The 26,648-nt window shown below is 37.1% G+C and overlaps 1 protein-coding gene across 4 annotated transcripts in view; it reads right to left on the minus strand.

The window, feature by feature from the left end:
- HYCC2 (hyccin PI4KA lipid kinase complex subunit 2) overlaps positions 1 to 26,648 on the minus strand; it is a 50,002-nt gene that overhangs the window by 15,531 nt on the left and 7,823 nt on the right. For 3 of the 4 annotated variants that reach the window (XM_070421810.1, XM_070421808.1, XM_070421809.1), the window contains exons 2-10: positions 24,814 to 24,908; positions 23,414 to 23,492; positions 21,189 to 21,290; positions 15,207 to 15,386; positions 11,310 to 11,390; positions 9,040 to 9,155; positions 5,422 to 5,517; positions 2,222 to 2,338; positions 1,187 to 1,274 (exon numbers count right to left, since the gene is read on the minus strand). In XM_070421810.1, coding sequence (XP_070277911.1) covers positions 1,187 to 1,274; positions 2,222 to 2,338; positions 5,422 to 5,517; positions 9,040 to 9,155; positions 11,310 to 11,390; positions 15,207 to 15,386; positions 21,189 to 21,290; positions 23,414 to 23,464 — 831 coding nt within the window. In that variant the 5' untranslated portion in view covers positions 23,465 to 23,492; positions 24,814 to 24,908. Of the gene's footprint in view, positions 1 to 1,186; positions 1,275 to 2,221; positions 2,339 to 5,421; positions 5,518 to 9,039; positions 9,156 to 11,309; positions 11,391 to 15,206; positions 15,387 to 20,372; positions 20,429 to 21,188; positions 21,291 to 23,413; positions 23,493 to 24,813; positions 24,909 to 26,648 lie in introns of those variants that run through there. The other variant, XM_070421811.1, reaches the window with a different exon arrangement.

Here is a 26,648-nt window from a genome sequence, read left to right on the forward strand (position 1 = left end):
CTGGTAACATAAAAAATGCCTTCCATAGCCCACTATTGGATGTTTACATTTGTTTTTATTATTATTTTTTTTAATCCTCACTCGAGAATATGATTTTTTATTGATTTTAGAGAAAGAGGAGGAGAGGGGGAGGGAAGGTGAGAGGAGGAGAGAGGAAGGGGGGGAGGAGAGAGAGAGAGAGAGAGAGATATCGATTGATTGCCTCTCATATGCGCCCTGACTGGGAATCAAACCTGAAACCTTTTGGTGTACAAGACTATGCTCCAACCAACTGAGCCACCCAGCCAGGGTGAATGTTTACATTTGCTTTTCGGTTAATCATTTATCTTTTGGAGATATATTTATTTCGTGCAAAGCATATTAATTTTGTTTTTAAGATACCAATGGTTTAGCAATTTTGTTTTTTAAAATACATTTTTCAGAAAGAAGAAGGGAGAGGAAGAGATAGAAACATCAATGATGAGAGAAAATCATTGATTGGCTGTCTCCTGCACTCCTGCACTACTGGGGATCGAGACCTGACCAGGAATCAAACCAGGACCTCCTGGTTCATGGGTGGACGCTCAACCACTAAGCCACACCAGCAGGAAGACACTGATGGTTTAGAATTTAGATGTTTAGGTGGTCAAAAAAATCATCAACCATTTTTTAGTGACTTGTCATATCATTTAAGTTTCAAAAGTCCTTCCTGCAGAAATTTGAGTTTTTTATTTTTTTAAATACCATTTTAAAAAATATTTTATTGATTTTTTACAGAGAGGAAGGGAGAAGGATATAGTTAGAAACATCGATCAGCTGCCTCCTGCACACCCCCTTCTGGAGATGTGTCCGCAACCAAGGTACATGCCCTTGACCGAAATCAAACCTGGGACCCTTCAGTCCACAGGCTGACGCTCTATCCACTGAGCCAAACCGGTTAGGGCAGAAATTTGAGTATTTATAACCTATACCCCTCTCTTTTCTTAAGGGCTTCAATTCTTTAAACTTTATTTGAATTGTATTTTGATACATGGTAGGAGGAGAAGGTCTAAACCAATTTTGTTTTCTTTCCAATAGTTAACCAACTGCTATTATGGAATAAACCCTTTTCCTCAATAATTTGGATTGCCTCAGATTTTGCATACTAATTTCTTATATCCTCGACAGGCACAGGTATATTTAATAAAAAGTAAATATTTCCACTTACCAATAGTGGTTGAGAAAAGAGTTCTAGCTGAGCTCTATAAATGATGTCATCAAGGACTTCCTGGCCAAGGTCCCACTGTCCATTATACCTAAGGAGAAGCAGGTAGTTTACTATCTTGAGCAAATATCTTTAATATTCAACAACAACCTTGTTATTGTTCCAAGTCCTACTATTTTGATTCTTAAACAAGATTTTCACATCAATTTTGCATCATTCCACCTCTAAACAATCCCACGTTTGGTTACAAGAACAAAATGAAGATTTCAGATATAAAAGTTTAGAATAGTCTATAGATGTCTCTTCACATAAATTGTTTTTTATCAGGTATTGATATTTAGGGTAACCTATTTAATGCATTCATGAAAACCTGGGTTATAAACTACATGGAGAGACAGTTTTCCGTTATGTTCATAGCAGTGTTATTTATAATAGCTAAGACCTGGAAACTCATTGCCAATACTGATGATGTAAAAGGATCTTCCTGCCTATAGTTTCTTTTAGAAGTTTCATGGTTTTAGGAAACACATTCAACTCTTTAATCCATTTTAAGATGATATTTGTGTAAGGCATAAGATAGTGGTTCAGTTTCATTCTTTTGCATATGGCTGTTCAGTTTTCTCAGGACCATTTACTGAAGAGACTATTCTTTCCCTATTGTATATTTGAACATTGGTAAGAGTATAAGTCTTAAAAGTTCTCATCTAAAGAAGGAAGTTTATAACTATGTGTGGTAATGAATGTTAAGTAAACTTACTGTGGTAGTCATTTTACAATATAAAATGCCTAATCATTATGCTGTAGACCTAAAACTGAAACCTTACATGTGGTTTGAATTCAATAGTTGTTATATTGTTTTCAAGTTTAAAATGTACATTAATTTAAAAAAGTACTAAGAAGAGTTCATGTTAAAAAAACAAGATAATGGGTCCATCATGAAACAAAAGATTTAGTGTTGTATGATAAAGAAAAAAAGAGAAATATTAAGTTTCCAAACATTAGGAAAAATTCACCCAATTCCAAAGTCCACCTACTTACATGGCATAATAAACTCCTGTGAGAAGTTGCACCATAAATTCGGGATCCAATACTATTCGACCACAGAGTTCTTTCCAGTGTTTTTCTTGTTGCCGTGGAAACCCACTCACACAAACCCTAGGAAATACAGTATTTATCATGAGTGATTTCTGATGTCATTGAATCAAATATTTTGCTTTTATAAATTCATTTATTCAGTTATTTGTTACTCAAACATTTATTAAATACAGTCACTACTTACCAGTCACTGTCCTGAGCCTAGGTATACAGTTGTGAACAGGTAAAAATAAATAAAAATAAAACCTGTGCCCTCATAAAACATACATCCTAGTGGACCATATTGATAAAAACAATTTTACTCAGATAGCCAGGTCTTTCAAATTCATCCTTCTCTCTCTTCACAAAATAAATGCATAACTTTCTCATATTCCAAATTTTATCAGGATGAATTAGAGATACAGAAATCTCAAAGCAAATAAGGGGACATTTCAAACTACTGATGTCTGTGAGACCATTTTTAATCAAAGTACCATAAACAGTCCTCTACCTGCCATCTCCTTAGAAGATGCTTCCAGGAAATGATGCTTAATAATTATCAAAAACTGTAACGTACCTATGTTCTTTTAATGAATTAATTTATTGGAATAATTATCATGGTGAGTTAAGAGAAATATTTTCATTTTTAGTACATCATAGTATCAGGAATTTTTTTCAAATTTCAGTTTACATATACATATTTTTGTAGCAGAGACATATAATTAGGTGATCAATAAAAGACTTTAAAGTATAAAATAGCATTATATTAGTATAAAATATGTAGGTAAAATATAATGACATTCAATTTCACAAAGAAAAATGAAAAATACAGGTTGGGGCAAAAGTAGGTTTACAGTTGCTCATATGGAAAATAATACAATAATTAATTAATAATAGTACAAGAATAAACGGTGTTTCACATACAAACAGCTGTAAATCTACTTTTGCCCCACCCTGTATAACGTCAGTCTATTAAAGAAAAGATTGTTCATTTATTCCTCAAATGGGTGATGATGGGTATCAGGTCACTGCAGTATTTACATTATATACATTTAATACACTGCCTGGCCTGTGAATCACAGACTTTCAGTTTTAAAAGATGGCTCAGTGGTTGAGCATTGACCTATAAACCAGAGATCATGGTTCAATCCAGGTCAGGGCACATGCCTGAGTTATAGGTTCGATCACCAGTAGGGGGCTTACAGGAGGCAGTTGATCAATGATTCTCATCATTGATGTTTCTATCTCTCTCTCCCTTTCCCTTCCTCTCTGAAATCAATAAAAATATATTTTTTTAAAAATTGATCCAACCTCTACTAGTCTTATTATGCAAAATTTACTGAAAATAATATTTGCTATTATTTAAAATAGAATGAAAAATTATAAATAAATATTAACTTAAAAAACCAAAATAGTCATTTATAAACAAACTAGAGGCCGAGTGCATGAAATTCGTGCATGGGTAGGGTCCCTAGTAGCTGCTGGCTGCTGGCCAGGGCCTCCCTTCCTCTGGCTGCCTGCATGCCGCCACCGGCCGGGGCCTCCCTTCCCCTCACACCGCCTCCCGGTGATCAGCGCACATCTAACTCCCAGTCGGTCAAACTCCTGCCTGTGGGGACAATTTGCATATTAGCCTTTTCTTATATAGGACTTATCTGTAGATAGGCAATAAGTGCTTAAACAATGTATTCTCTTGATAACAGTATCTAGGTTAGAGACAAGAACTTCGTTAGTCATTAATTATGTTATTACAGGTAAATGAAAATAACAAACTTATTTTAAGATCATCTATAAAATCAAACTTACAATTAACTTGGATTGGTCTCCCTCTTTGTGAGTGTGGGTGAGACCTGTGATTTGTTTCTAATCAACAGAACGTGGCAAAGGTGATGGGATTTCCATGATTGTGTTATTTAAGAATGTAGTGCAGGTCTCCTTTCACTCTTCTACTTTGAAGAAATAAGCTGTCATGTTAAAGGCAGCCTATGTTGAGAGGCCCACAGGGCAAAGAACTAAGACTGGTCCTTGGCAGAGTCAACAAGAAATTGAAGCCCTCAGTCCTACAACTACAGGCACTAAATTCTGCCAACAAAAGTATATAATTCCTCATCCGAGCTTCAGATAAGACTGAAAATCCAGTCAACATCGTAACTGCAGTTTTGTAAGACCCTAAGCACCCAGCTAAGCCATGCCTAGACCCCTGACACACTGAAACTACAAAATAATGTGTGCTGTTTTCAGTGCTACGTTTGTAGTAATTTGTTATGAGGCAACAGAAAACTAATACAGCATTTAAACCCTTTGGGAGGCTCAGTTTCCTCAAGTAAAAATCAGTTGAGCCATGGCTGGGTATCTCAGAGGGTTAGAATGTCGTCCCAATATACCAAGGTTGTGGGTTCAATCTCCAGTCAGGTAACAGACAAGAAACAGCCAATGAATGCATAAGTAAGTGGAACAATAATTAGATGTTTCTTTCTCTCTCTCTCTCTCTCTCTCTCTCTCTCTCACCTCCTCCCTCCCTAGATACCTCCCTCTTTTTATAAAAATCAATAAATAAAAAAGAAGAAAAAGATCAGTTGAACAGGATGAACTCATGGTTCCTTCTATAGCTGAAATTCTGTGACTCTAAATGTCCTCTATCTCCAAACTGATTTTTATTACTTAAACTTCCTTTCTATAGTAAATATTTAAATTTCAACCCAGGTCTGTCCAAATTATTAGAAATTCTGATTTAGTAAAGATTAAAGAACACAAATATAAATGAGACATATAATTGGTACTATTACTAATTTTCTTATACAAAGCAGAGATAATAATTTGTGAAATATATAAAGAAAAGGATTCACATTCCTTAAGACTTTCTTCACCCATGGGACTATTTATTCAAAGCTCTCAAAGTGATTAGGTATATCAATAAACCACCCTAAGATTAAGACATCTTTGCTTTTCTTGTTCAGATAAAAAATACTTTTTTGATGCTGAAATATTTTCAAGAAGACAAGATGCTTGAGAGATAAGGATTCCTACAGGAATATAAGCTCCATGAGTTTTATTTACTGCTATATCATCATAAGTTAAAATAGTACCTACCATAAAGAATATGCTCAGTTAAGTATTTGTCAAATAAATAAGGTTATAATAATAATGGTAATTATTATTCTCACCTGGAGCCCATCCGACAAAGAGATTGATAAGATGAAGCAGGCATATACACAATAGCAGAATTGTAACACAACATAAGAAAACTCAGGACTTCAAACCTACGAAAAACAAAAAAGTGGAAAGGATTATAAACAATCACTTCTATTAGACACTGTGGTAAATGATTTCTTCATTAGATGGTTATAACAACAATGCCTTGACATTACTTTCACGATTTCTCAATCAGATTACTATAGTCTCTTCATCAATGTTCCCCATATCCATTCCTAATGTAGATGACTGCCCTATCTACATTAGCCCACTGTTCCTACTGACTGCATGATAAAATCCAAACTCATCATGGCACACAGGTCCTTTAAAATCCACCCTCAACCATCCTCTCTAACCTTACCCTACCTCCACTGCCTACCACATACACTGTCTACATCAGTGATGGCGAACCTTTCGAGCTCGGCGTGTCAGCATTTTGAAAAACCCTAACTTAACTCTGGTGCCGTGTCACATATAGAAATTTTTTGATATTTGCAACCACAGTAAAACAAAGACTTATATTTTTGATATTTATTTTATATATTTAAATGCCATTTAACAAAGAAAAATCAACCAAAAAAATGAGTTCGCGTGTCACCTCTGACACACGTGTCATAGGTTCACCATCACTGGTCTACATCAATATTCTCACCACTCCATGAATATGCCATAACCTTTCATAACAACTTGCTTTTATACATACTGCTCTTCTTTACTAGAACATCCTTAGAAAACTCATGCTAAGGTTTCAAGTCCTAGCTCAAATTTTTACCTTAGACATAAAGCTGTTCTTAATTCTCCCAACTGAAGGAAACTATTCCCTTATCTGTGTAGCGCTAATATAGCATTTATCCCATTGAATCATCATTCTCCATCTTTTCTCTGTTTCACCCATTTGGTAATAACTTTAGACCCTGATATATTCACCTCTACCTCTAGTGTACAACACAGTGTCTAACACATCTACACTAATAAAAGAGAAACATGGTAATTGGCGTACGACCGCTACCCTTCCCATTGGCTAATCAGCGTATCCTTATGCAAATTAACTGTCAGCCAAGATGGCGGCCGGCAGCCATGCACTGAAGGGAGCAGGGAGGTTTGCTTCCTCCAGGGACTGCAGACTCCAACGTTCCCCGCCTCACTTCCTGGCCTCTCAACTGCAACTCTAGGCAACTATTACTATGTTGCAAATAAGAAGCTAAACAAAACCCGCTTTCAGTCAGCCCCGGACCGAAACACTGTATCCATGTTTTCAGCAGCGAGGCCTCAGAGCTAAAGCTGGCCCAGAATAAAAAAAAAAAAGAAACGAAAACAAGGAGCGGTTGGGAGCTTTTAGTCAACTGCCAGCGGGAAAACAGCCCTCAGCCCCTCAGCCAGACTGGCCAGGCACCCCAGTGGGGACCCCCACCCTGATCCAGGACACCCTTCAGGGCAAACCAGCCAGCCCCTACCCGTGCACCAGGCCTCTATTCTATATAGTAAAAGGGTAATATGCCTCCTGGCACCGGGATCAGCGTGACAAGGGGCAGCGCCCAAACCCCCTGATCAGCCCTGCTCTGTGCCTGATAGGGGGGAGCTCCCCAATCCCCCTATTGCCCTGCGGCTCTGTGTGTGACAGGGTGCGGCGCCCCAATCCCCCGCCCCCACGGGCCCTGCTCTGTGAGTGACAGGGTAGAACCATAACCTCTCCATCGGCCCTGCCCTGAGTGTGACAGTGGCGGTGCCCCAACCCCCTGATCGGCCCTGCTCTGTGGGTGATAGAGGGTGGTGCCCCAACCCCCCTCCACGGGCCTTGCTCTGTGTGTGACAGGGTAGAGCCATAACCTCCCCATTGGCCCTGCCCTGAGTGTGACAGGGTGCAGCGCCCCAACCCCTTGATCTGCCCTGCTCTGTGTGTGACAGGGAGTGGTGCCCCAACTCCCCTATCGGCCCTACTCTGAGTGACAGCGGGGAGCTCCTCAACCCCCTGATGGGCCCTGCTCTGTGAGTGACAGGGGGCAGCACCCCAACCCCCTAATGGGCCCTGCTCTGTGCGTGACAGGTGGCAGCGCCACAACCCCCTGATCGGCCCTGCTCTGTGCGTGACAGGGGGTGGCGCCGCAATCTCCCCATCGACCCTGCCTTGAGTGTGACAGGGGGCGGTCCCCAACCCCCCAATCGACCCTACCCTGAGCGTGACTGAGGGTGGCATTGCAACCTCCCGATCCGCCCTGCTCTGTGCATGACGGGGCAGCACCCCAACTCCCCAATCGGCCCTGCTCTGAGCCTGACCAGGGGCTGCACCTAGGGATTGGGCGTGCCCTCTGCCACCCAGGAGCAGGCCTAAGCCAGCAGGTCATTATCTCCCGAGGGGTCCCAGACTGCAAGAGGGCACAGGCCGGGCTGGGGGACCCCCCCCCCCCCCAGTGCACAAATTTTTGTGCACCGGGCCTCTAGTTAATACTATAATAAACATTTATTAAAGGGATAAAGAATGCTTTCCTAATCTTTACAATGTCTAAGAAAGTGGCTCCTAAACCTGGAACAGATTATAGTTATTTAAGGACCTTTTGAAAAAATATATTCCTGTATGTCAACCCAGATAACCAACAAGAGTCTCTAGGGCAAGACCCGAGGGAATTTGTACTTCTAAAAAGCTTCCCATTGATGGTGAAATTCTTTGTACCATTTTTACAACATTTTTTGTAAGTCTGAAATTATTTCAAAATGAAAAGCTAAAAACTGAGTTGTAAGTCTGACTCAGAAGCAGTCAAATGTTCAGATCTTTTCTTCTCTATGTTACCTGGTTTATTGAAGGTTTCTTTTCTGAAATTTAAGATTTCTTTTCTCAAAGAAGAAAAAGGATATTTCTACCGAGAAAGCACCAGGCACAACTGTGGTTTAGGGTGGGGGTTGGAAGGGGAAGACACCATACTGAACACAGGAACATTAAGTGAAACAAACCTTACTGGAAATCAAGACCTCAAGCTCTCCTTCCCCACTTGGCCACCAGAATGCTAGCAGCTAGCCCTCTATTTACATACTAGACTTTTCTCTAGGGAACCTGACCCTAAGAAGAAAGACTTAAAGATATGAACTTAGAAAGTTCCCCAACTGAACAGCCCAGTGAGAAGTTGTGAAGTTCCTGGTCAACTAGCCCTATTAATGTGGTTAAAGCTTCTCAATTTTATTCTCCTACTCTTAAATATATGGGAGAGAAAAGACATCTGAGGAATTCCACTAACAAAAAATGAGACCAAAAAACAGAAAAAAAGTACAATTTAAAGGAAACAGAATACACAAAAAGAAAAAAAAAACTTTGAATAAGGCAAATTATAATTAATATTCTCAAAAATATAAAAGATGTTTCAAAAAAACTCCAAACACACCACTTAAACAAAATCAGTATTTTAAAGACCATTCAGAAAGCAAGAAAAACTTTTAGATATACAAAATATAATTGCAGACATTAAAAACTCAAAAAAAGGACTGACAAATGAAGTTAAGGATATAAGTAAAGTAAAGCAAAATAAAAAAGATATGGCCAACACGAGAGAAAAGAAGACTATTCCAGGAGAATTATTACTGTCCACAGTTTTTACAATTACCGATTTTGTGCAGTGAATGTTTCCCTCTGAGGATGAAGATCACTATAAACAACCCTGATGAGGTCATGCTGACACAATGCCCCTTCAGTCAAAGCCATGGATCCAATTGTTGAGGGCTATAAAAATAAGGTAAAGTATGAGACTGTGTCTCTAAAATGAAGTAAAAATCTGTATCACATAAAGATATTTGTTTCAAAAAAGGGCAGTTTCACACCATTTCTTCTCTTTCAAAACCCTTTCCATTTTTCAATTATACACATTCTATGGCTCTTTTTGAAAATTATATACATATACATATATATATATATATATATATACACACACACACACATACATATATAATGTATAAAAATTAAAAAAGTTGCTGAAAAGACTAAAGGTTACAAATATGTCCATTTCAATTTGTTTGTACTCTACAACATGAGCAGTCTTGGGGACTGTGCATTCATACTAAGTACTCTCATTAATCCCATTCTACAATGGAGACAGCAAGGTGTAGAGTGCTATAATTATAAAACACAAACAATATTGAAGGCTATGATCAAATGTCTCTTTAATAGTGACATAATTGATTTCATGTTTCTATAGTTAGAACCATCCATTCATAAATGTTTCACTATCCTCCATTTTATTTCATAATATGATTCACAGAACTTAATTAAAATTAAATTACTCAGAAATATTCTAAGCTCAAATGAGTCCTGGGCTAAATAGCAGGCATTCTATTTCCAACACAAAACAAAGTCCCAGAGGACATCATTTTTTTTTTTTTTTTTTTTTTTTTTTTTTTTTTATAGAGAGCAAGAGAGAGGGATAGAGAGCTAGAAACATCCATGAGAGAGAAACATCGATCAGCCGCCTCCTGCACATCTCCCACTGGGGATGTGCCCGCAACCCAGGTACATGCCCTTGACCGGAATCGAACCCAGGACCCTTCAGTCCGCAGGCCGACGCTCTATCCACTGAGCCAAACCAGTTTCGGCGCAGAGGACATCATTAAGAAAAAAAAAGCTATGAGACAACAGGATACTGAGTGTTGATAAGAAAATGGAATATAATTTTTAGACTACTGGTAAAGCTTCTTTAAATGCTTTCCTCACGACTTTATGTACTAAAAGCCACCTTAGGTCAGAAGCTTGATTCAGAACACATATCCTTAAAGAGAGGAGGCAGAAGGAGTTCAGCTCAACAGAAGACATCTACCTGTATAATAAGCATTGTTCTCACATTGTTCAACCAAATAAATATATGCAAAAATCAGAAGTGGAATGTTAGTGAACAGCTGGAATGCATCAACTAGAATTCTTTAAATGGAAATATAATCATTACAGTGGTAATATTCTTCTAAGTAGCCATTTTCCTAAAAAATAACCCCCCAAAAATAAATGAAAAAATAAAACCCAATCAAACATAGATGATTTCTAATTACTCCTGAAGACTTAAAGAAATTAAAGAATATGGTATATCAAATTTAATTGAAAAATAAAAATGATTTAAAGAATATTTTTGAAAACTCATAAAAAAAGATTTAAAATGATACTGGTGAAGAATACAAAGAAACAAGAACTAGAAGAAAATTACCCATTAATTATTTTCTGCCTCTCTTGACAACAGCTCAACTTTTGTATCACTAATTGGAGGCCTGGTTTCATGCACTGATGGGGTCCCTCAGCCTGGCCTGCGGGGATCAGGCCGAAACCAGCTCTCCGACATCCCCAAGGGGTCCTGGATTGTGAGAGGGCAGTTCTCGGGTGATGCACCCCGGAATCGGGCTCCCTCCTCTTTGGTTACAGGGTGCATCACCCGAGAACCGCCACTGCCAAGTCACCACAGCTTGGCAGCTCCTGGATTGAGCGTCTGCCCCTTGGTGGTCAGTGCGCATCATTACTACCGGTCAGAAAGTCACTTAGCCTTTATATATATAGATAACAAACATCTACTTTTAATAAGTAAATCAATAAAGATGTGTTAGGAATATTTACCTCTGGTAAGAGGCTGACTTTATATCTTTATTCAGTATACCAGGGGTCCTCAAACTACGACCCGCGGGCCACATGCAAATACAAATATTGTATTTGTTCCCGTTTTGTTTTTTTACTTCAAAATAAGGTATGTGCAGTGTGCATAGGAATTTGTTCATAGTTTTTTTTTTTAAACTATAGTCCAGCCCTCCAACAGTCTGAGGGACAGTGAATTGGCCCCTTGTTTAAAAAGTTTGAGGACCCCTGCAGTATACTTTTAAATAATTCTACCTTTCCAATTTTACTTACCTCATGGTATATTGAAGGCTTAGATAAAGAAGGGATAGTAAAAGACAGAACTTTGTTGTTTCCATCTTTATCAGCAATTTCCTAGTTAAAAAAAAATACAAAGATAATGAAATAATCACAGGACTATTAGAAATAATAATTACTTTCTTAATTTACCAAACATATCATTGGTAACTGAGGAAGATGTTTAGAAATAGTAATATAAATAAAAAAAACTGCCTGGCCGGCATGGCTTAGTGGTTGAGTGGCCATCTATGAACCAAGAGGTCACGGTTTGATTCCTGGTCAAGGCACATGCCCAGGTTGCAGGCTCGATCCCAGTAGGGGCTGCGCAGGAGGCAGCCGATCAATGATTCTCTCTCATCACTGATGTTTCGCTCTCTTTCCCTCTCCCTTCCTCTCTGAAATCACTAAAAATATATTTAAAAAAATAAAAAAATTAAAATTAAAAATAAATTACTACCCTAATTTATCTTTGCTAAATTAGCAAATTTGTACACTTTGGTGGTTGAATTATCCTTTGAGAGATTTTAGTGCAATACTAAGTAAATCAAATACAACATGACAGCAAAGACATGAAAGAAGCAGGCACACGAATCAATTTTCATGTTCAATTTATACACAGGGCAAGGAGATTACAAGTGATTAGATCTTTAAATAGAAACATTAGTTCTTTGAGTCAAACAAATTAAAGGCCTTAGGCAAGAGCTCCGTATTTATTAAAATAAGAAAAACACACTATTCTAACACAGAATGAATCCTGACTAAAAGAAACTCTTAAAATTCTTCAGCAATAAACTAATGACTTCAAATAAGCTACATATTAACATAATTATTAGTCTAAGTAATTAAAAATAAGTTCATATTTAGGTCATTCTTACTGAACTGCAAGAAAATTCTTGTGAATTTTAAAAGCATTTTATCTTTCAATGAAAAGGACAATGTACCCATCATCTTTACATCCAATCTTCTATAGGTATCTATAAAAATCTGCCTACAGTAGCCAGGGGTGAAATGCTCTTCCTGCATCACTCCCTTTCTCTACTGCCTCATTTGTCTATGTTTCCTTTACACTTCATATTAGTATACATAACAGACATAATCATAGAGAAGACTGAACTTGTTAGACCTGGGAAGGTGGTCAGAGAGAGACTAAGTAGTTAAACAATATGAAAGGAAGAAACAACTATAAAAATAACTACCATCACCAAAACACAAACCCAGAACATCCCTATGGGGCTCATTTCTGAGTTTTATGTCATAGGATAGTACCAATTATATGTGAACAATGGTCCTACCTATAATTTTGGCAGGAAAAGGGGTTTAAAAATTCCTTAGAGAGCCAGGCTGGTGTGGCTGTGTTTGAGTGACGACCTATGAACTGGGAGGTAGCAGTTAAATTCCTGGCCTGGGTTGTGGGCTCGGTCCCCAGTGGGGGGCCATGTGGGAGGCATCTGATCGGTGATTCTCTCTCATCGATGTTCCTGTCTCTCTCTCCCTCTCCCTTCCTTTGTGAAATCAATAAAATATGTATATTTTAAAAATTCCCTAGAGAGATCATTTATCTACTTTGTAGTCAAACTAGTTACCACTACATCTGGGCCACTGTGCCTCAGAGAGAAAGTTTATGCTAGCTAAGATGAATAGACATGATTTAAGTTAGGCAATAAAATTTTAATTTTTATACCTAAATTTTAAATTAAGCCAAATACTTTTGATCTACATTTGTGAGTATTTGTGGAGAAGTGTGTTCTGAAATTTGTTTAAGCTGAGGGCAATATAAAACTATTCTCGTGGCTATCTTAAACAAGAGAGAAGTGCTAGGGAAGGAAAGAAAAAAGAGAAATACGTATATAAAGAAAAACCAGTGCGGTAAGAAGAAATGAGAACCACAGAGAAGAGAGAGCATATATCAAGGGAATTAAAAGACAGAAGCCTGAGGTTGCATTTCTGCATAGAATTGAGCAATATTTTTATAGTACACTATTTTTGAGATGCCAAAATTAAACCACAGCATCAACTATTGTCAAGAACTTGTCAAGCATTCTGATATACAAAATATTTGCTTCATTTGTCCCACTACTAAATTTTATTACACTAATCAAATTAATAAAAGTAACAGCATAATGTTAAACCTAATCTAATACACCAAATTCAATTACTAAATCATGAAACACTTTCTAAGTACCTGTACAAATCAACAGAGGAGACACAATGATATATGACACAAATTTCCTACTTTAAAAAAACGGTATCAGGCAAATTAGCAAGAGAATTTTATACCAAGACCAGCTTTTCATTTTAAAAACTCATCTTAAATTATGATACAGCTAATAATCATAATAATTAAAACACCACAGGCATCATGCTGGATTTTTCTACTTGTTTTTAATCCTATAATACTGTTCTATTTCTGTTTTACAGATGAGACAACTGAAGTCAAGATATTAAGTAACTTGCCCAAATTTAAAGCAGCCAACAAGTGGCAGGGCCTGGTTTTAAACAAAATATAAGTGGCTCCAAAGGCCATGCATGCACCATCCTTCAGATATATGTTCTAGTGATGTAAATGTTTTCTAATGATTTTTGAAGGGGTAACACTTAGAGCAGCAAGCACTGGTTCACAAGAATATTATTTATTGTGAGGTGCAGTGAACTGGTGTTTCCTCTTCTCCGCATCCTCGCCAACACTTGTTGATTTTTTGATGATAGCCATTCTGACAAGTGTGAGGTGATATCTCATTGTCATTTAAATTTGCATTTCTCTGATGATTAGTGACTTTGAGCATATTTTCATATGTCTCTTGGTCATTTGTATGTCCTCTTTGGAGAAATGTCTATTCAGGTCTTCTGCCCATTTATTTAATTGGATTATTTTTGTTGCGTTGTATGAGTACTTTATATATTTTGAGTATTAACCCCTTATATATGTATCATTAGCAAATATGGTCTCCCATATAGTGGGTTCCCTTTTCATTTTGATGGTGAGTTCTTTTGCTGTGCAGAAGCTTTTTATTTTGATGTAGTCCCATTTGCTTATTTTCTTAGTTTCCTTTGCCCTAGGAGATATATTGGCAAAAATTCCACTACTGCCTGTTTTCTCCTAAGATTTTTATGGTTTCATGCCTTACATTTAACTCTTTTATCCATTTTGAGTTTATTCTTATGTATGGTGTAAGTTGGTGGTCTAGTTTCATCTTTTTGCATGTGTCTCTCCAGTTCTCCCAACACCATTTGTTGAAAAGACTGTCTTTACTCCTTTGTATGATCTTGCCTCCTTGGTCATATATTAATTGAGCATAATAGTGTGGGTCAATTTCTGAGGTCTCTGTTACAATCCATTGTCTATATGCCTATTCTTCTGCCAGTACCAGGTTGTTTTACTGATAATGACTTTGTAGCATAGTTTGATATCCAACTTTGTTCTTCTTGCTCAAGATTCTGCAGCTATTTGGGGTCTTTTTATGGTTCCATATAAATTTTTGGAGTATTTTTTTCTAGTTATGTGAAGTATGCTGTTGGTATTTAATAGGGATTGTGTTGACTTTATAGATTACTTGGGTAGTATAGACATTTTAATGACATTAATGCTTCCAATCCATGAACATGGTATACATTTCCATTTGTTTGTCTTCCTCTATTTCTTTTTCAATGTCCTATAGTTTTCCTAATCCAGGTCTTTTACCTCCTTGGTTAAGTTTATTCCTAAGTATCTTTTTGTTGTTGTTGCAATGGTAAATGGGATTTTTTTTGTTTGTTTGTTTCCCTTGTGCTCAATTTAATTAACTCAAATTTTTCAACAGACATTTCAATTTTCTTCTAAATATTCTTTAAGTATAATTTCAAAAGGACTTTAAAAAATACTTAAAATTTCCCAAACTATCACTTTCAACTTACCAAGTTATAAATTCCTAACAGAAGTGCTTCAATGCAACCATTACTCTGTCTGTCTCGGCTAACTGTAAGCCGTAAATAAACCCACATCAATTCTGGCAAGAACTGCAGCGTGAACCTCTTAAGTCGAACTTCAGAGCTACGATAGAGCTCAAACAGCTGGTGGCAGACAGGTTCCAGGAGCTAAAAGGAAAATAAAGTGCATTAGTTATTTCCATTATTTTGGATATAACTGATTTTTTTAAAGGCACGTATACTTATATCTTATTTTTAAACTAAATTCTTAACATAATTCTTGCATATTTTGAATCAATGCAACCAAAATTTTAATCTCTATGTAGAGAGATTACATATTAAACTGACCAATATACTAACTATAAGTAGTACTTTGTGGCCCTGTAATGTCAACATAACTTTTAATTCACTGTACTACTTAATTTAGTTCAGTGGTTCTCAACCTGTGGGTCGCGACTCCTTTGGCGGTTGAACAACCCTTTCACAGGGGTCGCTTAAGACCATCCTACTTATCAGATATTTACATTACGATTCATAACAGTAGCAACATTACAGTTATGAAGTAGCAACGAAAATAATTTTATGGTTGGGTCACAACATGAGGAACTGTATTTAAAGAGCCAGAAGGTTAAGAACCACTGATTTAGTTCTTTAACCAATGTACCAACTTATATTTAACAAGTTTCCTTTTCTGTTCTTAACAACTCTTAGTATCCTCCATTTTAAAAAAGTTTCTATTGAAAGAAAATAATCTCAAATGATCTTGCTGAAAGTTAAATATTAATTTAAGACTATGATTTAAATAAATTATATACCACTCAGTAGAGAAAGGGATTTTGCAATATGTAATATTTGGACATCCAAAATGCTAATATTTTAAATTAATGCTAGCTAATACGAGGCTGATAAATTCTACTAATTATATTTATTTGAAATATTTTGAAAAGGAGGAAATTCTGCAGAAATAGCTTTTCCAATATTTAATTGGATAATTCCTCATAAGATATCACACAATCTGACTTACAAGGAACTTTATGACCTTGAAAACTGAAGAAAATGAGCAGTTTAAATAAATCTTCCCCTTTTCCCTAAGCATGTACTGCCAATTTAGAATGTTTTCTTTGGAATAACTGCAGACTAAACAAAAACTATGATTTTAAAATGCAGACAAACACTGACAGGAAACTATAATGTTTAAAACTTAACACTAGTTTAATCAAACATTCTAGAATAAAGCCACTATTTTCACAATGTAAATTAAAAGTCAACTTATCCTATGTTGATTGTACACATAACATATTTAGATGAGTTAAACTTAGCTCTTAAGGAACAACTAAAGCTAAAAAAATTTATACACACACATCCTAGTCTAGTAAGCCCTTTATGTGAAATCACTATCATTGTATTCGAAATCTTAAAAACCATTCCAACTTTCTCCTTATACTGAAGTCTAGATCAAACAATTTGCCCAAGGACACAGAATTTAGTGGTGTAGGAAGACTCTAGAATTCAGGTCTTCTGACACCAGGCTGATGTTCCCATTATACCACATTCCTTATATTACAGCAAAGATGGAGTAGGAGGTGTGAGTTGCTTAATTACAAATAATATATTCCACATAGTGCCAATACTTTTGAAAACAGTCAATTGTTGGCATCTTTTAAAAATGCTAACAATAATATTTAGGTCTTTCGGGAAATTAAAGATTGTTGCTCTTATAAATTTATTACACACACACACACACACACAAGGTTTTTATTTTTATAAGTTTATTTGAACCAAACTGATGACATCTGCTGGGGAGCAAGATCTTAAATACTCCCTAAATATCCTATATAATAAAAGCCTAATATGCTAAGTGTCTGGTCATCCGGTTGTCCGTTCAACCAATCAAAGTGTAATATGCTAATGATATACTAAAGTCGCTCAATCTCTCGCTATGACATGCACTGACCACCAGGGGGCAGACAGTTGATTGGTTGACCAGTTGCTATGACGTGCACTGACCACCAGGGGGCAGACTCCTCAACCAGTAAGTTATCTTGCTGCTGGGGTCTGGGTGATTGGGATTGAAACGGGCTGGACATGCCCTGGAGCCCTCCTGCAGCCCCTCCTTGGCTGGCCAACCTCTCACATTCCTCCCCGGCCCTGACAGTGCACCAGTGGGGTACCTGGCCTGCACCCTCTCGCAATCCAGACTGAGGGACCTGCCCCTCCGCCATATATATATATATATATATATATATATATATATATATATATATATATATATATATATGAAATTTGTGCACTCGGGCAGGGGGGGGATCCCTCAGCCCGCCTGCACCCTCTTGCAGTCCAGGACCCCTCAGGGGACATCCACCTGGGATTGGGCCTAAGCCAGCAGTTGGACATCCTTCTCGAAATCCAGGATCTCTTGCTCCTTACCGCCCACCTGCGCACTCCTTACCGCTTGGCTCGCTGCTTCTTAGCGCTGCCGCAGAGGCAGGAGAGGCAAGCCCGGCTTCTGATTGAGTGGCCGCTCCCCCTGTGGGAGCACACTGACCACCAGGGGGGAGCTCCTGTGTTGAGCGTCTGCCCCTGGTGGTCAGTGCACATCATAGCAACTGGTCGTTCTGGTGATTCCGCCATAACGGTCGCTTAGGCTTTTATTACATAGACATCTTTTAAATCTACTTTCCTCCTTAGTAAAGATCCTAAAATTACCTTCTCTAAATGTTACTGTCCATGGAACAATATTATGATTTATTTTAGAAAGATCTTAACTTCCTTCCTCAGTAGCAAAAACTACATATAGGAGACTATATTTTAATTAAGCATTACAAAGAAATACAGACTAAGGGAAATTATTATTCTGGTTTTTTTTTAAAGTCGGAGGAAGAGTGGCTGGAAATCCAGTAACTTTTAATCAGATACCACTGCAAAATAAGACTGTTAAAAACTTGCCAATGCTATCTGTTAAAAATCTTTAATTCCAAGTATATGTATTAGGCCATTGTGTTCTCAGTTTCTCAGTATTATACATGACTCTGACCTTTCCTAAATGAAACTATCACCCACATCAAAAGGTGTTAAAAGTCATTTTCTTCTGGTTAAAAAAAATAAAGCTTAAGAATAACTGACACATTCCCCAAATTTAGCTAACAGTTTGATAAAATAGTTACTAAGAGACATGCTCTCTGATGAACACACTGAGACAATCTGGCTGGAATAATGGACACTGAAGCCCAATTTGGGTTAAAGAGAGAATGTGAGGTGAGGAAAAGGGGTCAAATAGAAAGAAGTTATAGTTAAGGTTCATCTGTGAAAAGAGACAACAAAATGGGGTAGGTAATAAAGAAGCTAGTCAAATAAGGTTTTTAAAAAATAGAATATGATTCTTTCTTTGCCATACTCCATTCATCAGGAAAGAGAAGAGATCATTAAAAGGAGCAATCTTTGAGATGGCTAGGGAAGATGGGATCCAGGCCTAAGTGAAAGAGATGGCCTTTGATACACTAGGATACTTCATCTACTGAATAGCAGAAAAGGCAGGAGAGGATGGGCAGAGATGCTGGTATATTTGAATGGGAAAATAAGAGAGCTCCCAACTACTTTCCTATTCTTTTTTAATGACATAAAAAGCAAGCTGAAAATATGAAGGAGGGTAAGAATATGAGAAAAGAAGTGTAAAATGAACAGTTAAACAGTGTACCAAGAAGTAAGACTATAAGAGATTTTTAGTTTTGGATTTAAAGTGCAGAAAGATGGAGGTCTCCGCGAAGTAGAAGAACCGCAAGAGTGACTAAGGTATCTGGAAGGAGGGAAATGAGAAAAGTAAAGCAATATGTTGGTGTAGAGATTAATGTTGTATATATTAATGATTCTACAGAGCTTACTGTTCTGTTTTTCTTAAGTATGAACACATAGTTAGAACCTTATGACCTGACAGGAGAAAAGAATGGACAGACCTGCTCTGTCAACTGGTTGATTAAGCTGACAGCTGGGCCTTGATCTTAAATCTCTAAAGTTATAATTTTTCCATTTCTAGCCATGACAAAGTCTGACACGTTAATAGTTTGAAGTATTACAACATAAAATAATATGAATAACTTTTTAAAAAATATATACTTTATTGATTTTTTACAGAGAGGAAGGGAGAGGGAGAGGGATACAAAGTTAGAAACATCGATGAGAGAGAAACATCGATTTAGCTGCCTCTTGCACGCACCCCACTGGGGATGTGCCCGCAACCCAGGTACATGCCCTTGACTGGAATCGAACCCCGGACCCTTCAGTCCACAGGCCGACGCTCTATCCGCTGAGCCAAACCGGTTAGGGCATGAATAACTTTTTTAATGTCATAGCTTCCACCTATAACTGAATCAAGGAAACTGATACTTTTTTTTTTTTTTAATCCTCACCCGACGATGTGATTTTATTGATTTTGGTTTAGACTCTAAAATTTAGAGAGAGGAAGGGGGGGGGGGGGGAGAAAGAGGGAGAGAGAGAGAGAAAAAAAAACATTGACCAGTTACCTCCCATCTGAGCCCCTACCAGGAATCAAACCCCAAACCTAGGCATGTGCCCTGACCAGGAATCAAGCCTGCCACCTATTTGGTATAGGGGACAGTGCTCTAACCAGAGAATGGAGTCCCAATAAAAAGGACAGCATTTTAGAATCTCATTTTGTATTTCACTGTTCTTCTAATTAATATTTATTAAGTGTTCATTATGTACATGATAAAATACTAGATTCTATGAAGTAACAAATATAGAATATATGACTACTGCCCATGAAGAGCTTACAATCTAAAGAGAAAGCATAAAACAAATTTTAATAAGCAAAGCTTAAATGTTAAGACAGTGCAAAACAGAGGGTGGGGAATACACACATTCATTATTCAAACAGAATTTTGAAAATGCCTGACCAAGGATATGCATATATGTACATTACCACACCTGAAATTATAAAACATTCATAAATACACAGCAAGAGAAAAAGAAGCAAATGAATCCTGTACCTGCTGCTATACAAGGTAACAGATGCAAGTCTAACTGAGAGCCAATCCAAGTTTAGGAGATAGGAAAGAAAGAGGTCAATAAGCAAGCTTTTAGTGATTGGACAAAAATGAAGATGCACTTTAGTTAAGCTGCTGGTTAGGAGATGATTACCTGAACTTCTTCAAACTCACTCCAGTACACAGCAGAGGCACTCGTGGAGGCTGTATCTGGGAAGATAAGAAGCTACTTTCCTGTGTGTTCCTTTCATTTTCACTTCAAAACATACATGAGTCCCGTGGTGATAAAACTGTATGTCATAACTACTGTGTTAATGAAAAGATAATGTGTGTATTTTGCATAAATTAACAAATAGATTCAATAGCTGAATTTTTTTCCTTTTATGACAAACTGAATAAAAGAAAACTCTAATTCTAAGTTTATTAATCTTGACTATGTAGGCTAAAAAGTGCTTTCTCTGATAATTTTCAAACTAAATTTACTAGCAGTATCATTTTATGTTACCAGTCTAAGTTCACTGATTAGGGTGATTATACATAGTTCTATATTGTCAATAAAATAACTGCGAAGAATACTTAAAATAAAATAAATAAATCTCAATCCGTGTATGGTTAAAATTTGGCTTCCAGAAAAGGAAACATTCCAGAAAAGGAAGCAAAGGAAAGTTTCAAATTAAATAAATAATCTGCAAAAACAATGGTCACTCAAATGAAGAATCAAAATATACTGTCCTCAGGCAGTAACCAATTTGATCAAAACATTTAAAAATATGGAGAAAGAGAGCATGAGGAAAGCCAAAGCAACTATCAGAATGAAAAATAGCAGAAAAAGTTTTCCAGTCTCTAAGAAGAATTAAAAAAAAAAAAAAAAAAAAAGAGTAGGGAAAACTACAAAACTTAAATATGTGTGCTTTAGTACACATATTTAATTTTATTATGTTGAAATTATTTTTCTTATAAACTCTCCTACCTCATTATTTGAATCTTGAATAACTTTGTAGAGGGCTGGTACCAATGTTTTTTTCCGGTGTAAAGTTGCTGCATAATTGGTGATCTGAGTGTCAGGTAATGCCTAAAAAAAAAATTTAAAGGAAAACAAAAGTGAACTTAATATTTGGGAAGTCAGAAACTTTATTTTGAAGGAGCTCCTCTTGAAAATATTTGTTTCAATTAAGAAAAGAAATTAATATAAGAACTAACCATGAATGTTAATAAAACAAACAGTTATATACAGGGTGAGGCAAAAGAAGGTTTACAGTTGTGAGTACTCAAAACACAGTTTATTCTTGTATTGTTAATTAATGATTGTATTATTTATTTTCATTACAACTGTAAAAACAACTTTTGCCCCACCCTGTATAATTCTAACCATCCTATATAATAAAGAGGGAACATGCAAATTGACCGTCATTCCGCCACAAAGACGACAGTGCCCACAGCAGGGGGGGGGGGTGTTGTTTCCATAACACAAGATTGTTGCGCCCACAGCGGAGGCTGAGTTCCTGTAACGAGCCTTAACGAGCAATCAGCAGGGACCTGAGGCTGCGCCCCACCCCCCCCAGTTCCCCTCCCCTGTTGGGCTTGACAGGGGACCTCAGGCCGCGCCCCTCACCCAGCAAGGCTTGACGGGGGACCTCAGGCTGTGCCCCCCGTCCCGGCGCCAGGTCAGGGAACCTCAGGCCACTCCTCCCACCCAGCGTGGCTTGACGGGGGACCTCAGGACACACCCCTCGCCCAGTAGGGCTTGACAGGGGACCTCAGGCCACGCCCCCGGCACTGGGCCAGGGGACCTGAGGCCACAACCTCTCCCTGGGGCCAGGGGAACTGAGGCCATGTCCCCCACCTGGCGGGGCTTCACAGGGGACCTCAGACCATGACCCCGCCTGGCAGGATTGATGGGGGGACCTCAAGGTGCGCCCCCCGCCCTAGTGCCGGGCCAGGGGACCTCAGGCCATGCCCCCCACCTGGCACTGGGCCAGGGGACCTGAGGCTGCAACCCCGCCCGGCAGGGCTTGACAAGGGTGGGACCGGCCAGATCTGGATCTAGCCCAATGGGGGTGGGGCCGGCTGGGTCTGGGTCTTGCGTGATTTCGAGGCGCACATGGGTGGGCAGGGACTTGACTCTGGTTCCTGTGGCATGCCCCAGACTCTGACTGGAGGAAGATTTTCATATACATTTTACTAATTTTCTTTCATCTCTGACACTTCTATTATAGAGAAAGGGCAAATAGCAATATTAAAATATTTCCTTTAATTCAGCGGTTCTCAACCTGTGGGTCGCGAACAATGAAAATACAGCCTGCATATCAGATATTTACATTACAATTCATAACAGGAGCAAAATTACAGTAATGAAGTAGCAACGAAAATAATTTTATGGTTGGGGGTCACCACAACATGAGGAACTGTATTAAAGGGTTGTGGCATTAGGAAGGTTGAGAACCACTGCTTAATTAATCCCCTTTTAATGTGCATGAATTTCATGCACCAGGCCACTAGTTAAACCATAAAAGTGATTAGAAATCACATATTATAACCAAGATTTGCTGAAATGGGTCATCTTAAACTAATCTAGTCTTAAAAAGTAGTTAAGGATATATTTTAATATGTTTTTATTGTTTAGAGAGAAAGGAAGGGAGGAAAGTAGAGAAATAGAAACATCTATCGGCTTCCTCCTGCACACCCCTTACTGGAGATCAAGCTTGCAACCTAGGCATGTGCCCTGATCGGGAATCAAACCAGTGATCTCTTGGTTCCTGAGCCACACTGGCCAAGCAGTTTAGATAGATTTTAATTCTTGCATTTTATGTTTATAAAACACTTATTTCCATAATGTTAGTAATTATAGTTTTCACTCAAATCAATGAATGATTTTAAATTACAGGAAATAAAACATAAGGCAAAAATCCTATTTCTATGCCTTATTAAAAAGGTTTCCCCTCTTTGAGTGGAATATTTTAAAATTTATATATCCCCTCATCAATCCTAACAAACTATTTTCATTTTTACATATTATCTTCTAGCCATTATTCACATCAGTGCCTTTTACAGAGTTGCAATTACAGAAACATTATTTCATATTTTGCACTACTTCATATCATAATATTTCAGTTTCTCCAAAGAACAGATTTTTACTGCTTGAATTACTGACATATAGAATCATTATGACATATTCTTATCCCTAATCCAATTTACCTTGAATTCTGATAACCATTCTTCCACAACACCACGTTCAGATCCCAGCATCTTCCTCTACCTTCTGTTACTCTTATCTCTGAAAGAAAAAAAGCACTGAGTTGAGGATAGCATTACTATTTACAGAAACTACCAAAAGTAAATAATGAGTGCCTTTCACTAAAGGAGACATTCATCTAGTATATATTTTAGATAAGAAGGCTTAGTTTTAGAACAGAACTCAAACTAAAATTTTTTAAAGAAAGAAGTTTTATTTATTTTAATATATTTTTATTGCTTTCAGAGAGGAAGGGGAAGGAAGAGAGAGATAGAAACATCAATGAGATAGAGAACTATTGATTGGGTGCCTCCTGCACACCCCCTACTGGAGATAGAGCCTGAAACCCAGGAATTGAACTGTGACCGCCTGGTTCATAAGTCAATGCTCAACCATTAAGCTACACCAGCCACGCTGTCTTTTTTTAAAGATTAAATCAGTTAACATATCAGTAAGCAAGACTAACTATGATAACTGCTCTTAAGGGCTTCTGATAGACCAAAATTATTAGATAAACAAAGCTACACAAGTTGCCGAAACCGGTTTGGCTCAGTGGATAGAGCGTCGGCCTGCAGACTGAAAGGTCCCAGGTTCGATTCCGGTCAAGGGCATGTACCTGGGTTGCGGGCACATCCCCAGTGGGAGATGTGCAGGAGGCAGCTGATTGATGTTTCTCTCTCATTGATGTTTCTGACTCTCTATCTCTCTCCCTTCCTCTCTGTAAAAAATCAATAAAATATATTTTAAAAAAAAGCTACACAAGTATTAGGACAACATATGAGATAGTAAAAAATGAGTTTTGCTACAGCAAATTTTCAGGCTGTTTAGATTAAGTCTGAAACTTAAGCATGTAAAATGTGCTGTTATTGTAAATACCAAGTTCCCTAAGGAAAAACCTAGAGCTATACTATCCAATACAGTAGCCACTAGCTACAAGTGGCTATTAAAATAAAATAAAATTTAAAGATTCAATTCCTTAGTTGCACTATTTAGTACTTAGTAGCTAAATATGGCTTGTGTCTTCCATACTGGACAGCACAGATATAGAACACAGACATCATCATAGAAATTCTATTGGACAGCACTGATCTAGATGTAGTTAAATAATACAGTTATACTAAGTAAATTTGATAGGTCAGTAACTGTAAAGGTTAGACAACAAAAAAGCTAAAAGAACTATTAAATAGAAAACACTTTTAAAAGTAAATTTCAAAGACATTAAGATGTGATTCTTTCAAGTCTCCTAGGTAAAATTGCCTAATAAATAGAAGCTATCCACCAAGGATTACCAAGAAGTCTAATATGTCTAACTGTATGGGAAATTCACTTTATCCTTTAAAAAGTTAAATTCTCTAATTTTTACCTCTAAGATCAGTTTTCTAAAGGAGGAGGTGGCACAGGAATGCGGCAGAGTTCAAGTGTGGAATTCATTTGTTGAGACTTAAATATTTTCCAACTCTACAAAAAAATGAAAATAGAAAACTGTAAAATATTGAGAAGAATGTAATACAAAGAGGTAAGAACAATTTTGGTAAGACAGTTATAATATAGTTTACCTAATTTAAGAAATAATTAGAGACTCAAAAATTTCTATAGTAACTAACATTTACTGGTGTACCATTACCAAACCTAATTTTTAAAAAAATTAGAAAGTCTGAGTTTTAGTTTCAAATATTCATTCATTATCGGCAAAACCTTGAGTAGGCTATTTAAATTTTCTGTAGCTGGAGCCTCACTTGAATAATCTATAAAATTAAGATTTCCATACAATAATTCTATTAATCCAATAGTACAGTGATACCATACACACACACACATGCAATCATTAAACTTTATTATTCAGTATAAAACCAAGCTTAAATAATAAGTATTAATGATGAGTTTCACAGAACTGAAAATTTTATCATTTTAAAAAAGAACACAGAAAATACTATTACTTGAATTTTTGTCACAAAAATACGTTAAAGGTTTTTGATCGGAGAAAATCATTTCCAAATTGCTAAAGTTATACTTTTCTCACAAATTGATAATTCTTTTCATATAGTTGCTTATCACATTATGTTCTATCTCTTTGATTCAAATCTGTATTACCATTTTAAATCTAAAACACTAAAAGAAAATTAACATTTTATAATATGTTAACAAAATGTTATTTTAAATACAAAAAATACATCAATAAATATCTCTTGGAATTTAATTACATTATCATTATAATTCAATGTTTTTCAAACTACATACGTGTCAAGACCTCTCTACTCCAACCACAACAGCTGACTTAATCTCTTATATGAGATTTTTACTTCATGAGATGTTCAGCAGTGAGGGAAAGTCTTGAAAAGGACCAAGAATATCTCCGAAAAGATATACAAGAAACTCGTAACTAGTGACCCTTTGGGAAGGGGCACTTTATGTCAAGGAGACTCGATCTTTTAGTGCCTTGGGAATTATGAACCACAAGGCAACTGGCAGTTTGAAGCAGTGCAGCAGATTTGAACCTCTGTAGAGATGGGTCTCTAAGGATACAGATACTAACTAGGCTCTCAATTTAAAAAAAAAAAAACAAAGCAAGAAAATCCAACATGGCAAATGATAGGAAAACTGAGTTTTATTAAATTTTAACACAGCTTTAAAACAGCTCAATCCCTGATTAATTGGAGGTAATTAGCCTCTTCACCGATTTGAGCCACAGGAAGAAATGGGAACCCTATCTGGAAGGTAATGTTGTCTCTGAATCTTTCATACAAAAAGTCTGGCACACAATAAAAAAAAATCACTAAATATCCATAGTGACAAAAATATAACCAAAAATTAAGAGAAAAAAAGACAAAAACAGCATACACATTCCTCTGAAGTGCACATGGGCTATTTTCCAAGATAGACAATATGTAGGCTACAAATCAAGACTCAACAGATTTAAGAAGATAGGTATTACACAGAGTATCTTCCATGACAACAACGGGATGAAGACAGAAATCAAAAGAAGGAAAACTGGGAAAATTCGCAAGGTTGTGGAAATTAAACCACACACAAGGGAAATTAGAAAATACTTAGAGCAAAACAATAATAAAAACACAGTATTTCAAAACCTCTGGGATGCTGTTAAAGTGGTGTTAAGGGGGAAATGTATGGCTATAAATGCTTACATTAAAAAACAAGAAAGCTCTCAAATCAACAACCTAACTTTATTTTTTTATTTTA

This window comes from Myotis yumanensis, unplaced genomic scaffold, assembly GCF_028538775.1.
Source record: "Myotis yumanensis isolate MYYU_CA2020_CCGP unplaced genomic scaffold, mMyoYum1.0.hap1 SCAF_8, whole genome shotgun sequence".
Taxonomy (NCBI): domain Eukaryota; kingdom Metazoa; phylum Chordata; class Mammalia; order Chiroptera; family Vespertilionidae; genus Myotis; species Myotis yumanensis.